General features: G+C 44.1%; 1 protein-coding gene across 2 annotated transcripts in view; it reads right to left on the minus strand.

Annotated features, from left to right (window-relative positions):
• Positions 1-15,633, minus strand: part of STAB2 (stabilin 2) — an 83,784-nt gene extending 68,151 nt beyond the window's left edge. For both annotated transcript variants that reach the window (XM_028747754.2, XM_028747753.2), the window contains exons 1-11: positions 15,322-15,633; positions 13,752-13,885; positions 10,895-11,010; positions 9,062-9,147; positions 7,916-7,985; positions 5,998-6,093; positions 4,941-5,066; positions 3,897-4,093; positions 2,591-2,724; positions 1,360-1,493; positions 227-309 (exon numbers count right to left, since the gene is read on the minus strand). In XM_028747754.2, coding sequence (XP_028603587.2) covers positions 227-309; positions 1,360-1,493; positions 2,591-2,724; positions 3,897-4,093; positions 4,941-5,066; positions 5,998-6,093; positions 7,916-7,985; positions 9,062-9,147; positions 10,895-11,010; positions 13,752-13,885; positions 15,322-15,402 — 1,257 coding nt within the window. In that variant the 5' untranslated portion in view covers positions 15,403-15,633. The remainder of the gene's footprint in view (positions 1-226; positions 310-1,359; positions 1,494-2,590; positions 2,725-3,896; positions 4,094-4,940; positions 5,067-5,997; positions 6,094-7,915; positions 7,986-9,061; positions 9,148-10,894; positions 11,011-13,751; positions 13,886-15,321) is intronic.
• Between the last annotated feature and the right edge of the window lie 254 nt (positions 15,634-15,887).

A 15,887-nucleotide genomic window follows, 5' to 3' on the forward strand; every position in this document is an offset into this window, starting at 1 on the left:
CAGAACTTAAAATATTATGTCATATCATTTCTTCACCAACCTGGTGCCCTCCAGGCATTTTGGATTACAACTTCCATCAAGTCCAGCTGACATGACAACAGTGGCTGAGGCTGATGGGAGTTGCTGTCCAAAACTTCTGCAGGGCATCATATTGATGAAAGATGCTGTAGAACTAAACAAATATTTATCATTTTTAAAATATGCCATTTTTGAGCACGATGCTTACGTTTACTCCTTTGAACCCCTTGCTTGTTGGAACAAGAACTGTAAACGGTCCCAAAGTATTCAGCGGCCATTCGTAGGCATTTTCTTACGAGGAAAACAGAAAAATGGAACAAAAGAATGAATACTGTAAAATGAATTCTGTATAAGTATTTGTAATGGATTTTTAAAAAATGCATAGAATAAAGGGAGACAACTTTAAGAAATGTATCAGAAGAGTACAACCAATTATTAACATTAAAAAAATAGAGGCCTATAGCCAGGGTCGGCTCATCCTGTTTTGCCACCTGAGGCGAAATTTGCTCATGGGCCCCCAAGAGGTATTTGTGTTTATTCTGAAACAGCTAAAATGTTCGTTTTTGACCATCTAAATTTGGGAGGAGTTGATACTACAGCTTTGGAAACTGTGAACACAACAGTTAATTATAGGGGATGGATTTCTTGCTATCTCCCATCAGCAGTTTCCTCCACTGTCCTTATCCATCCTGTTTCCTCCACAAGTTTACAATCTTCTTCCTCCCATTCCGTGTGTGTGTGTGTGTGTGTGTGTGTGTGTGTGTGTGTGTGTGTGTATGTGTGTGTGTGAAGTTAACAGTCCTTTATGCTAAGATAATGCATGTACTTCCCAGCAATGGCATGATGCAAACTCTAAGCATCCCATTCAGGTACTTTCTGTTCTGAAACTCAGTGGTAGAATGTATGTTTTGCATTCCCTGGTATTTCCTGGTTCGGAGAGGGAAACTAAAGTTCTCAGGACTCTTTGGGAGAAGTAATATGTTTTAAATGTGCACTGGGTATGCTTAAATAAATAGTATGGCTGTATCTCTGGATTGCATAGGTTGAGGGGCTGATGGATAGGCCCACAGAGTAGATGGGCGTTGAAGGATCCACCCCAATTTTATGGATCTGGAGACAAATATAAGAGCATATCCTTGTATCACATGAATACCTATCTTGATTTAGAACTGGTGTTCTTTCAAAAGACCAGGAGGGAATAGCTAGGAAGAACTCTTCAAGATCACTTGAGCCCATCTGGGTTTCAAATATTTCTCATTTGTGAGTCTTCGGACAGTTGCAACACACCCCTACTAGCTAAGTTTTGAAATCCAGCCTTCTTGGTTGAATGTATCTACATACCAAAGAGTTCTATAGCAGATATTAGTTTTCCTTGCCACTGCCCTCCAGGTTTGGTGTTCATGTCTCTAATCTGGTCCATGATGTTTCCGTGGCAAATATATCCATCACCTTCATAACCCTTTTGGCATGTACATCTGTGCAAAAAAGCAACAGGTATTGCCGTTTAGCAGAAGAAGAAACAAACATGAGTAGCAGTGCTTTTAACTAAACAATACCATACTGAGTGGCGCTGTGGGTTAAACCACAGAGCCTAGGACTTGCTGATCAGAAGGTCGGCAGTTCGAATCCCCACGAATCCCATTGCTCGCTCCCTGCTCCTGCCAGCCTAGCAGTTCGAAAGCACATCAAAATGCAAGTAGATAAATAGGTACCGCTCCAGCGGGAAGGTAAACGGTGTTTCCGTGTGCTGCTCTGGTTCGCCAGAAGCAGCTTAGTCATGCTGGCCACATGACCCGGAAGCTGTACGCCGGCTCCCTCGGCCAATAAAGCGAGATGAGCGCCGCAACCCCAGAGTCGGTCACGACTGGACCTAATGGTCAGGGGTCCCTTTACCTTTACCATACTGAGTTGTTGTTGTTGTTGTTTACATAGGTTATGATGCAAAGAGCTGTTTTGGGCCAGTGTAATGGCTTGTGCAAACATTACCTGCTTCAGAAAGTCTAAAAGGCAGAGAAAATCATTCAAAGTGGAATCTGGCAACACAAAGCAGCAGAGACACAATGCAGTTCAACAGATGGGTCTCAACAGTCTTTGAAATAAAAGGCACATCAACAACAAAAAGCAGTGAGTCAGTTTGGATGTAACATTTCTAGCTCTGTTAACCATAGTATATGGAATGAGCAAGGAACTTAAAGGTGGTTTACCAACTAGGATATCAGGATCTGATCAGTGTCTGCCCTGAGCAGGTGACAGCCCTGCTAAGAGGTAGGACAATCCAAGTAATGTAATAATAATAATAATAATAATAATAATAACAATAATAATAATAATAATAATAATAAATGCCAAGCTTTGGCTAGATTGTTGATTGGTATGTAAATAATACAGAGGAAATGCAGACACAGAACGTTTTGCCACACGAAGGGTATAAACATCTTGCTCTCCCATCCATTCCACCTGGAATATATTTTTTGGTGGAAAACCTCACTTATGCAGTTTCAGTCTTGATAAACAGCCCAATGAGAGAACAGCAGACATATCTCAGAAAGACAGCAGAAGATAAATGACTTACTGAGTTTGTCCTGGTGCAGCCGTTGTGCACTTGGCATATTTATGGCAGGGGTTGTGAGTTGCACAGATATCCGTCATACTGCACCCAAGTCCAGGTACAAACTTTCTGAAATGTTCTTTGCATTCGCAGTGGGACTAAATTGGGAGAAACAAAGAATGATTTATCAGTCTTTTCTTTTTAAAATGCTTTTCTTTTCAATTATCTCTCTTGTTACCACTGCCTTTCCCATTCCTCCTCTTTTGTTCTTTGTTGCTATTTCCTCTTCTACATCCATTGTGCTGCTCACAAGCTTCTCGCTGTCTGGACCGGGAGGCTTTGGAGAAAAGTTCTCAAGCAGCAACTATTCCAAGGAGGATTCGTTCTCGCTCCTCAGTACTTCTGAAGAACAGGCCCCTAGCCCTGGATCCTGCAGCCTCTCCATTGACTTGAACTGATGGAAGTTACTCTTACCACCAGATTCTGAGGACTCAACTTCACAGGCGAGGTGCATCCAATTTCGACACTTGAGGCAAAATGTGAACATGCACCTTGCCATTCCTGCCAGCACCATACCTGCTGCTACTGCTGCCACTGCCTGTGGCAGCTGCTGCTGGCCGAGAAGCACCGCCAACACCAGTGCCAATTTCAGGCAATATCACAAAGATTTTGGGTGAAACGAGTTTCTCAAGATGCGCTTCTCGGGGGCAAAAATATATATACAATATATTTAGACTACGTAGGAAAAACAAGTACTTGGTCTCCATTGATTTGAGAATAAAATGTCATGTGTGCAAAACCTAAATGGCATTGCTGCAATGAACTGTGAAGGTTGTGGTCCAGTCAGAAAACCTGACCCTACGAAAATTTTGTGGAAGTAAAGTCTTTGCGAGAGAGAGGCTGAAAAGGGAATGCTTAAAGTCCTTTCATGGTGCTTAAAGTCTTTTCATAATGTGCTGCTATGTTTGTGATTTTTCTGGGATTTTATTGTTTTATATTTCATTGTAGTTTTTCATTTTCATCAGTATATACGTACACACATTGAATTATTCTGTAAACCGCCTGGAGACTGTCTTATAAGCAGTATATAAATATATGGAATAAATAAATAAAGCAGAATGATGTGGGCATGAGATGGTAGAATACTGTGGTGGTAGAATGGAACCTCACTGGAGAGAAACCACATTTATAAAATCGTCTTTAAAATAATAATAATGAAAAGCAGCCACCAGAGACTGCCAGTATTTGGAGAACCAGCTCAGTGAAGTGTGTCTGCACTTAACCCTTCCCCCCAAAATTTGGTCAACATTTATTTCAGAGTTGCACTTACCTTTCCAGGGCCATCATATTTGCAGACAGTAGACTCGGTGGGGCAATCCCCAAAGTTTGTCTGGCAAGGATCTATTGGTATGCAAACTTGGCCATCTCCCGTGTAACCATATTGGCATGTACATTTGTGACGATTGGGTCCAAGGTAGAGGCAACCGGCATGAGGATCACAAACCTGCTTTGAGCATGGGTTGATGGCTTGGGGAAAACAGTGAAGTAAATAAAGACCAGAAATGAATAAAGAAACAAACACGGATTGTTTTCATTTTTCCACATCAACAAAAGACCTGGAAAGGAAGTGAATGATAGGAGTCTCTTTGCCACTTGATTGGATGATACCGACAATGATTTACCAAGAAGGATGGATGCCCTCAGTTTTGGGTGGGGGGCAATTGAGGGTGGAGAGCAAAGGCTCCCCCCTTGCCACAGAACAACAGAGGTTGGCCACAGAGCCATCTCATTCAGCACTGTTGCTGACTGGCTAGAAACCCCAATTCAGGCTTCCTCAAACTCGGCCCTCCAGAAGTTTTTCGCCTACAACTCCCATGATCCCTAGCTAGCAGGACCAGTGGTCAGGGATGATGGGAATTGTAGTCTCAAAAACATCTGGAAGGCCGAGTTTGAGGAAGCCTGCCCCAAGTGATGTAAGCAGTCAATACCCAATTACTTACTCAGGTTTGACTGAGATGCCCCATATTCCAGAACTCTGTCTTAACCATTACCAGTAAGGGGGGAAATAAGTTTCTCTTTTCCCCTTGATCGTCTGACAGACAAACCAGATGACACACCAGAGAGCCACCTCCCTATCAGCCACTGCAGGCTACACTCACAACACAAGGAGTTATCATTTGGTAACTGGTCATCATCCATAGTCATTCTTTTTCTCTTAAAATTACGCAGGAGTCAGCCGATTGACCAATGCTGTGAAACAATGTGCATTACTAAAGTGTGTGAAAACGCAGCTTCACTTGTGCTGAAATTAAAATGACCTCACCTGCCTGCGTTTGCTGTGTTTCAAATGTTTCAAACCTGCCCGGTTACTTACGTTCACACTGTTTGCCATCTCCTTCATAGTTGGGAAGGCATTTGCATTCCATTTGGCTTTCATCTGGACTGGAGACGGAGCACCTGGAGTTTTCTGGGCAGCGCAAGGCTTGGCATTCAGGGATTGCTAGGACAGAAAGCGGCCCGTTAATTATATGGGTTCAAACATCTTCTCAAGTTATATACAGAAGTCTTAATTACGCTGTGGCCAAAGCCAGGAAGCGAGACAACGTACAACTAATACAGAGCGCTCTGCGCTGCATAACATCTCTACCTACTCCATAACTTTCTAACCTGCCATATGCTGCTGCTACAATTGTCATACTAGTGGCAATAGTGGTGAAAAACTGTTGGCATGTACAGTTTTCGAGAAGCGCAGCCCACCTGCATGATGCACTTGTTGTAATCTGATCCTTTGAATGGTTTACCGTTCGTTGTCACTATATGTCAGGGGCTAGACTGAGGAGGAATGGTGGGGGCCACCCCTCTTCCTCCTGCACTTCCCAGAGAAGAGGGAGACAGTATAGATTTAGAACGGTGGTTTGCAGAAGGTAACAGTTCAGAGGCTGCAGAAGGGAGAAGCTAGGAAATATTGGGAGAGGAGCAGGAGGAAGAAGAAGCACCAGAGGAGAGAGAGCTGACAGACTTAGTGTCTTTGGAAAGCATGCCAGAACCCCCTTCTCCCAGGTCCCGGCGAGCATTGAGAGTAGGAGAACATAAGGCTCAGAGGCAGAAGGACAGATCAGCCGGCACAGGGATGACGTATGATAGGAGAGGTGGAGGGGTGGGACTTTACTCGGAGCAACGCCATTATTGGAATGGAGAGGCACTTTTCAAAGCCTCTCTCTGTGAATATTGATTAAAGGACTTGGTAAGAACTCTTCTTGTTATCTATGTGTACTTCTTGGCTGCCCACCGGGGGAGGAATTGGATTCCCTGAAGCATGACACTATACAAGTTGAACTGTTCATTAATTTGGGCCACCCTAGCTGCCGTAATTAGACTGCCATCTACGTATGCTCATCTCATATGCTCAGGAACAGAAGTGTGTCACTTACGTTGGTCACAGCTAGGACCTTTGTATCCAGACAAACATGTGCATTTTCCATCTCCAGTTATCCCACTGTTGCATATTCCATGAATGCAGCTGCATACTAGGAGCAGGAATGAAGCCTTTAGAGCAGTCGGCAATATTTTAGCTACACATTTAAGACTACAGATATTTCAATGCAAAAGTTAATAGGATCACGGGGCTCTGTGTGGAGGACAAATTTATGACCACAGAATACGGCTTGCTACTTCCCAACCCAGCCTCACTATGATTTGCTCATGGTACACAGGTTGTGTGAAGGCCCGCCATTGTCCAGATACAGTGGTGGTTAAATACGCAACTGCTTACCCATTGTTAAAATTACTTGGCAATGTCCCTAGAAACCTTCAAGCCCCATGGCAGGAAGCAGAGGCTGCCAGAAAGGCGCATAAAGGCATATCCTGAATGTTCTACTGTTCATTATATACTTTTCAGCGGTGTCAGCAACACTCCTAGATCATTGTTATGAATAATTCTGACAGCATTGCTTTCCCAGAATGCTTATATAATTTATCCTCAGAGCAACTCTGGGAGGTAGGTTACTTTTACACAGGTGATGAGATGGAAGAATTAAGAGATGGCTGTTTGTCCAAGACCTCTGGGCAGAAGTGGATTTTTTCCCCCATTTCATTTTGTGCCCTGACCTTCAATATGTTCCATATACTTGTTTTCTAGTTAGAAGTGCCTTGCAGAACAACTCAGCTGTGCGTGCTGCATAGGAAATATCCGTAGGAAATGTCTTCAATACATTTTCAGCATGTCAGCACCTACTAACCTATATCCTGATTGCTGCAGTTTCCCTCTATACTTTCAACAGAAGCTATCTACAGGAAACATTCCTGTCTGAGAAAAGGCTAATGTACGAGACTGCAGAAGCTCAATTCCTGCAAAACCTTCTCGTTTGGTTAGATGGGGCTGCAGCTCAGTGGTTGAGCACATGCTTTGCATGTAGAAGGTCTCAGGCACACTCCTTGGCCTCTCCAGGTAGCTGGCAGAGAGCCAGTGTACAATAGGGGATAAAGCACTGGGCTGGAATTGAGGAGAACCATCTTAAAATCCCTAACTCAAAGTTCAGTAAAAACTCCCTGGATGTTAATTATTGAAGTGTTGCGATCTCTCACAGGAGGAAGATGGAGTTCGGGCTTCCACAGAGGGCTTTGCACAAAGGCTTAAGGGGCATTGGCAGTGGGGTTAGCTGGGGTGACAGGGTGCAGACACCTGCAATTTATTGTTTTTGCATAGAGTGGTTAGTGCCTCAGCATTATTTCTCATTCTTATTCTTAAGAAGGGTCCCAGGGCTGGTTACAACATTAATCAAGTAACAACTTCTTCATCATCACAAGGAAGATCCTGCTGCTCCACGATAACAATTTTGCTGCACAAAATAGTAATTTGAACAATCTAATTGTGCATAGATAATCTATAATCACACGCAACTGCTTTTAGCATGGCAACTGCTAGGTGACGTGAATAAAAAACCTGGGAACATGGGGGATAACATGGCTACATGACTGCAATTTCACACATGTAGCTGCAGATCAGCATGAATTTGGGGATAATCTGGATGCATAGATATATTTCTCAGGTATATCTTCTTGCAAAAAACAACAACACATGAACAGCATGGTGGCCTGCCTTACATTTCAAGATAAACCCTTTGGACAGCACAGAGGACTTGCCAGATTATGGATGCTCCACAAAAGTGGCATTTAAGAAGCATACTTGGATAGGAACAAAGCATTTGCTTTGAGTGAAGGATTATGTTTTCCTAATGCCAAAACAGGACATTATCTCTGCAACCTATTGTGCGGTAATGGAACTTTCATTTATGAGTTAGTACATTCTATTTTTAAAGGAGCCTAACACCCTACCCAAACTAGACATACCTGAGGTACAATTAGGTCCATAGAGATTGTCTTCTGCACATTTTTCGCAGGCAGTTCCACCAAAGCCTTTCTACAAAAAGCAGCATTTAAAAATAAGGGTGGTTACGAAAGTATAACAGCTGATACAAGACTCAGGATGCAAACTCACGACTACATTATGACTGTGTTTGCAAGCCATGCTAAACTATGGTTTAGTGTGATGTGAACATTCAGGAACAAGGTGCAGCAAGTCTCCAGCTTTGCACTTCCCTCCCACTTTCTCCTCCTCCTCCAACATGTTCAGAACCTTGTGCTTCTGCTTTTACTTAACCACAGTTTGTCATGCCATCCAGTCCAACAAAATGTAGAGAACGTTAACTATGATTAGCACCGAACGAGACAACTTCTATAACTGATGAAGCTGGCTTGTTTAAACAAACCACAGCTAAGATTAATCACTGGTAAACTGGTAAAGTGAACCACCTCATTTATTTGCTTCCATTCTCATATGTGTGTGTGTGTTTACTTAAGAGCCTTATACTTTTTGCTTTGCTTTGCTTTTCTAAGCTGGATCCAAGCTGATATGGCAAGCTGTTTCCTAACCCGCCTCCCAGCTGTGTGGTTTATTGTGATGTGTGAATGTGTCCATAGTGTAATTGGGCAGGTCCCCTACTAAGCATATGGCAGAAGTGAGATTTAAACAGAGACTTCAGAGTTCATAAAGGTAAAGGTAAAGGGACCCCTGATCATTAGGTCCTGTCGTGACCGACTCTGGGGTTGCGGCGCTCATCTCGCTTTATTGGCCGAGGGAGCCGGCATTTGTCCGCAGACAGCTTCCGGGTCATGTGGCCAGCATGACTAAGCCGCTTCTGGCGAACCAGAGCAGCGCACGGAAACGCTGTTTACCTTCCCGCTGGAGCGGTACCTATTTATCTACTTGCACTTTGTGCTTTCAAACTGCTAGGTTGGCAGGAGCAGGGACTGAGCAACGGGAGCTCACCCCGTCGCAGGCATTCAAACTGCCGACCTTCTGATCGGCAAGTCAGAGTTCATAACTCAAGTTTTTCAGAGTTCATAACTCAGGTTTTTCCTTACAATTATTAAGAAGCCACACTGTAGTCATTAATTCTGTGCCATTTCTCAGCGGTAATAACAAAAAGCACATACCTTGCAGGTGCAGGTTCCGTTTCCGATAACACCTTGAAAACAACGCCCCTTGTTATTACAGGGCAATGCTGCTCCACCAGGACATTCTGAAAACAAGCCATCAACAAAACTCAGTTTAATGGTGACGAGTTTTACAGTAGAGCAGTGAGCTTGTTAAAGTCTGTTCAGATAGGCATTTTGGGTCAGTACGGGAGTTGTGCTGGCCAGCTGACCATATAAAACACTATACCCTGACAGGTTCCTTTCCAGTTCCCAAAAAGGGAGAGCAAGTGTCAAGGTCAATTCTCCACCCCCATCACCACCGCTGCACACCCTAGATAAGGGGTGGAGAACCTGTCTCCCTCCAGGTGTTGTTCAACTCCAGCTCCCATCCAGCACAGCCAATAGTTAGGAATCATGGCAGCCGCAGTCAGGCTAACATCTGGAGGGCCACCAGATGTGAAAATGGAAATCACAAAAAGGTAGAAAAAGACAATAGTTCATAACCTACGCTAAGAACCTGAAGATTGGACTGTTGTGATGCGCTCTATGTAGTGCTGACCTTGAGGTTGACCTGGAATCTGAAGCTACTGCAAAATGCAGTGGCTTGACTGCTCACTGGGGTAGCATACTGCCATCATATTACCTTGCTACTGCAAGAATTTCATTGCCTGCCAATTAGCCAACGGGCGAAGTTCAAGGGGCTGGTTTTGGTACACCACTTGGGACCAGGACACCCAAAAGATGGCCTCTTGGGAGATCATCCTCTTGGGAGGTCAACTCCACACACTGTCGGAATTGGGCCTTTAGTGTGGTGGCACCTACTCACTGCCTATCTCTTCGTCCTTTGGGCGCCTGTTGAATATAGTCACCTTTCAACAAGCCTCCTAAAATCTTTATTCCACTTGGTATCTGTCTCTGATTTTGAACAGATTTTGTGTATGTGCTGCTGTTGTTTTTAAAACGTTTTTTTTAAATTACTTTTATGTGTGTCACTGTTTTATATATGACATTGTACACTGGTTTGAGGAGACTCATGGGAAGCAATCCAGGAAATAAAAATAATAATGCAATAGTAACAAATAACCATTCACTGCTGGAGAGGCAATATGGAGTGCCATATTGCAGAATGGGCTACAGAAGACCATTGACATTAGTCCAAGAACTCTGTAAGGAGAATGTACCAAATTCAACTCCTGGTGTCTGTAGTTAAAAGGATCAGTAGCAGGCAACGATCTGCCTAAAACAGTAAAATGTTTCAGGTTGGCCTGAAGCAATAGGCCAGGCATCCCCAAACTCGGCCCTCCAGATGTTTTTGAGACTACAATTCCCATCATCCCTGACCACTGGTCCTGTTAGCTAGGGATGATGGGAGTTGTAGTCCCAAAACATCTGGAGTGCCGAGTTTGCCTATGCCTGCAATAGGCTAACCAAATGCAATTCAGACTCTGAGAGCAAGATCCAGAAAAGTGCTTAGGCTCATGCATTGGACTGTTCTCAATGAAGGAAGTGTGTGTGCACGTGAAGCAGTCACCTGAAAACTGCTGACAACTTTATTCCATTTCCTGGCTGCCTCTTGTTTTGAAGCTACAGCAGAGGGGTAGCCAGTCCTCTGTATCAGTTCACAGAACTACCATTATTATCAGTATTTTTCTATAGCTGAACCTTGGCAAGAAAAGGGCTTCCTCTTTTTATTTACATTTCGTTAAAGTGCTATATCCTTTACCACTAACAACAGGAATATGGACCAGACCAGTAGCCAATCTGACTGGGGCTGACGGGAACTGCAGCCCAAGAACATCTGGAGGACTACAGGTTGGAGAAGGCAGATGTATGCCGATAAGACGCTTTTACCTAGGCATTCGGGCCCCCAATATCCTTGGCAACATTGAGACTGCTGGAATTCCCTCATGCATAAGTGCCGGCATCCAGGGAGGGAGAGAGTAAAACTCCTGATTTCAAGGTAGTACCTGGAAGAAAAGGATTTGGGGTTTTGTTAAAGTTACAGAGTTAACAGCTGAATCCCTAAAAAGGCTTCCGCCTTTTAAAAGTGCCTCTCATGGGCCGCTTCTGCTGGTTTCCCACATTCCTGAGGTTTTGTTGGCCTTCACTAGAGACCTTTAGAGGTTTTGTTGGCCTTCACTAGAGCCTTTAGCATGGCAGCCCTGCCCTGTGGAACTCTCTGTCTGTAGAGGTTTGGCAGGAATCACCCCTGCCTTCTTTCAAACGCCTACTCTGGGTAAAAGTTAGTTTCCTACATGCCACTATTAAGCTGCCACTCAGATCCCTTCACTGGCCTCTTTGCACAAACTCTCTGCCCTTATTTTCAAAGTCTAATAATAATAATAATAATAATAATCAAATAATAATAATCACGAAATTAAAAGACGCCTGCTCCTTGGGAGAAAGGCGATGGCAAACCTAGACAGCATATTAAAAAGCAGAGATGTCACCTTGCCAACAAAGGTCCGTATAGTTAAAGCCATGGTTTTCCCAGTAGTAATGTATGGAAGTGAGAGCTGGACCATAAAGAAGGCTGATCGCCGAAGAATTGATGCTTTTGAATTATGGTGCTGGAGTAGACTCTTGAGAGTCCCATGGACTGCAAGAAGATCAAATGCATCCATTCTTAAGGAAATTAGCCCTGGGTGCTCACTGGAAGGACAGATCGTGAAGCTGAGCTCCAATACTTTGGCCACCTCATGAGAAGAGAAGACTCCCTGGAAAAGACCCTGATGTTGGGAAAGATTGAGGGCACAAGGAGAAGGGGACGACAGAGGATGAGATGGTTGGACAGTGTTCTTGAAGCGACAAACATGAGTCTGACCAAGCTGCGGGAGGCAGTGGAAGACAGGGGTGCCTGGCGTGCTCTGGTCCATGGGGTCATGAAGAGTCGGACACGACTAAACGACTAAACAACAACAACAACAACAATAATTTATTACTTATACCCCCGCTCATCTGGCCGGGCCTCCCCAGCCTCCCCAGGATATTAAAAACACAATAAAACATCAAACGTTAAAAACTTCCCCAAACAGGGCTGCCTTCAGATACCTTCTAAAAGTCAGCATTTCCTTGACATCTGGTGGGAGGGCGTTCCAAAGGGCGGGTGCCATTACCGAGAAGGCCCTCTGCCTGGTTCCTTGTAACCTCGCAGTGAGGGAACCGCCAGAAGGCCCTCGGAGCTGGACCTCAGTGTCCAGGCTGAATGAGCCTGGAGATGCTCCTTCAGGCATACAGTACTGTGCCAAGGCCATTTAGGGCTTGTTTTAAGTCTTGTCTTAACCTCCTTTCAGCTCTTCTTTTTCACTGGATTCTTACCAAGGTTCTCACTCCTACACAAGGCGACCATTGCTGTTGTGTAAGATGCCAGGCCTTAAAATCCGTAATCATAACTGAGTGCAACATTCAGCAGGTGCACTTTTCCCCATCAACTTGACGGGAGAAATTGCACCTGTGGAACTTGCGGTCCCCCTCCTCAAAGCTCTAATGGCCAAGGAAAAAAAAAGGCAGGATGTTTTGCTGCTCCAGATGAAACTGAAAATGTCACACCTTGCCTCCTCCTCCACCTCCTCAGCAGGCACTGCCTGGAAGCAGCCCGGGAAGTAAAAGAAGCCTAGAAGGCAAGAACGGGAGAAGGTGGCAGGGGCAGGCAGTGGAAACACAGTGGATGGGCAGCGGTCCTGTCCAGAGCCTGCCACCCTGAGGTGACTGCCTCACAACGCCACACGGGCAGCCCCTGCTCCCAATAATTTAATAAAGGGCCTGCAATTCTCATAGAAACATACTGTCTTTTCCTTAACATATCCTAATAGCTTAGCCATCCTTGAGACATTCCATACTTCAGCTAACTACATTTTCAGGGGCTCTTTGTTTGCATTTATGCAATGACCATGCAGGGGGGAATCGTGACTGGCTCAGCCATCAACACAGGTTTTTTCATTATGATATTTGAATGCACACACACCCACACCCACACACCCTGCACTCAGCTGCACCTGTGTAGCGGGGCCTCTTCTCTACACCTTCCAGAGCCTTGAAAAGCACATACGAATGTTCCCTATTGCATATTGGAGACCTAGTCTGTGCGTGAAGTTGTATGCATGAGGATCTTTTCAATCTGTGTAACAAACACATGCAGATCCTGCCATTGTGGTGCGCCAGTCTGTGACACATGTGTTTGTTGTATATGCAGAAAACATTTGAAGAGAAACAGCTTTAGGGCCTCTCTGGATTTGAAGCTGAGGAGCAGGGCAAGCAGGTGCCATCCCATATAGTAAAGGTAAAAGGTAAAGAACCCCTGGACAGCTAAGTCAAGTCAAAGGTGACTATGGGGCTGCGGCGCTCATCTTGCTTTCAAGCCAAGGGAACCGGCATTTGTTCACAGACAGCTTTCCAGGTCATGTGGCCAGCATGATGAAACTGCTTCTGGCGCAACGGAACACCGTGACAGAAACACAGTTTACCTTCCCGCTGCAGTGGTACCTATTTATCTACTTGCACGGACATGCTTCCAAACTACTAGGTAGGCAGAAGCTGGGACAGGACAACAGGAGTTCACCCCGTTGTGGGGATTCAATTGGCAAGCCCAAGAGGCTCAGTGGTTTAGACCACAGTGCCTTTTACATCCCATATAGTATCCATAGATCTATTGTGTGAATGGGGCTTACGCTTATTGGCAATATCAATATGTAGTAAACAAAAGAATTACCTGCAGTCCCGTATCCCAGAGCTATTGGTGATTTTGGTATAACCTTCAGGACAACTGATTTCATAGTTGAGGGAACAAGACCTGCATTTGGTTTTTGTGGTAACAAGTGCCTTCTCGTCACATTTGTTCTTTGCCTGAGAGCGAAGTGAGGAAAAACAGAATTAAGGCAATTAGAGCTGCCCACATTCGCACCTATTGTCATAATAGAGCTTTCAGCAGCAGTTGGGTGTGTTGACCTTAACAGTGGTTCTGGCCTATTCCAGGCAATCATTTAGTAGAGGCTCAGGGTTAGTGGAGAGAGTCAAATAATATGTATGAAGTCAAAGAAGTTTACAGTCAGCGGAGGAGGTAGAATACTGTAATAACAATGCCTTAAATGCTGAGCTTAATAGAACAGCAACACTTTTCCCTCCCATTGTGCCCTGAGGCCTCTGAGAGCCAAACTAAACGGCATGTTAAATGCATGATTACATTTTGTTCACAAAAATAATCGCATTGGCTAAAGAATAGACCTTGGACTGGGAATGTGGTGCAGGGGAGAAGAGGTTTTAACAATCTTTCTGTGCTGTTTTCCTGACCAAATAAAAAATAAAAATGTGCTCATGAAGCCACTGGCTCCAGAAGGAAAACTAAGAACCTTAGAAAGAGCCCTGTGCTGGATGAGGCCACAGGCCCACTTAATCCAGCATCTTTTCCTCACAGTGGCCAACCAGGTGCTCATGGGCAGACCGTAAAACTTGCAAAACGTGTACTTTAGTCAAAACTGCATGCAAAAATGTGTTCGTTAGGAGAAATCTGCTAAGGAATTTTCATCATGATTTTTTAAATTTTAAATAATGGCAAATTGCTGCAGAAATGTGGAGAGCTGGATTTAAGGCTAGAAAAAGTAGAAGCCAAGAGAACCCAAACTGACATAGAACCCCAGCTCCTTGGGAAACTTTACTTTTCTACAGTGCCTTTTTCCTAAAAAAAATGTTTAGGGGTACTCTCGTTTTCCTACTCATATTGAAATACTGCTCCTCAATGAGGCCAAACTTAGATTCACAAAATGTTTAGGGGTATGCGTCCCCGTGTCCCCCCAGAAAAAAACCACTGCTTCTCAGTAAATCCTATGCATGTCCACTCAGAAGTAAGCCCCATTATGTACAACAGCACTTTCTTCAAAAGAAGTGCATAGCCTTAGTTACCCAAATCTCTTTCATGGAGAGAACGGATACATCAACATTTCAGAGCTTAATAGCCAAGAGAGTCCAAGATTAGCTCTAAAATCTGTCTCAGAGATCAGGCTCAAGTCCTCTGCCTGTTTTACTCTGTACCTGTTCAAACTCAATTTCTTGCCTGTAGGTGTGTTTAGGGGAGATAGTCAACTAAGCAGAGAAAACCTATTGAAATTAATGGACCTAACTTCATCATGTTCATTAATTTCAGAGAGCCTACTGCGAGTAAAAGTTAGTTGAATACCAGCCAACAGGTTTATCCATAGCTACTCCTCCTTTCTCTATAGGCATCCAGTATGGATCCTTATGAAAAACTCTGGTATCGTCATCTGAAAACAAAGCACACTACTTACCTGTTCAGCTGTTTTCATTAAAGTGATGGAATTTGTAATTAAAGATGATATGAGAAATAAAAATGCCAAGTGTTTCGCCATGATGAAAAATAGTTGCTCATAAATGTTGATGTCGTAGCAACACAATTTTACAAAATTCTGCTGTGCTCAGTTCATCCGCATTATTAGACAAAAGCCAGTGCCATTCAAAATATATCCTTTTTACCTTCTCCCAAAGCAGGCAATGAATGGAGAGCATGTGAAACCTGACCTTAGATAGCAAAGGCTACCCAAATGCATGTGGTTGCAGAAAGTGCTCACAGCAAACTCGTTTAACACTTCCTAACTGGCATCCTGCCAGACTTTACTGTGCAAATTCTCCTCCCTGGGCCCCCTCCCCAATTTCTGGAGTTGTTGACAGCAGATTTCCAAGGACACTGAGCACTGGTGACAGAAGATAAAGTTCTGGCCATGAGCCAATGTGTCACCCACTAACCTTTCTTAAATGAAGTGAGACAGATCTTGGTTTTATTTTATTTTTTTGCAAAGATGTGAGTGTAACAGAGCTCAATAAAAGGCTTATCAGA

The sequence above is a fragment of the Podarcis muralis genome, chromosome 10, assembly GCF_964188315.1.
Source record: "Podarcis muralis chromosome 10, rPodMur119.hap1.1, whole genome shotgun sequence".
Classification (NCBI taxonomy): domain Eukaryota; kingdom Metazoa; phylum Chordata; class Lepidosauria; order Squamata; family Lacertidae; genus Podarcis; species Podarcis muralis.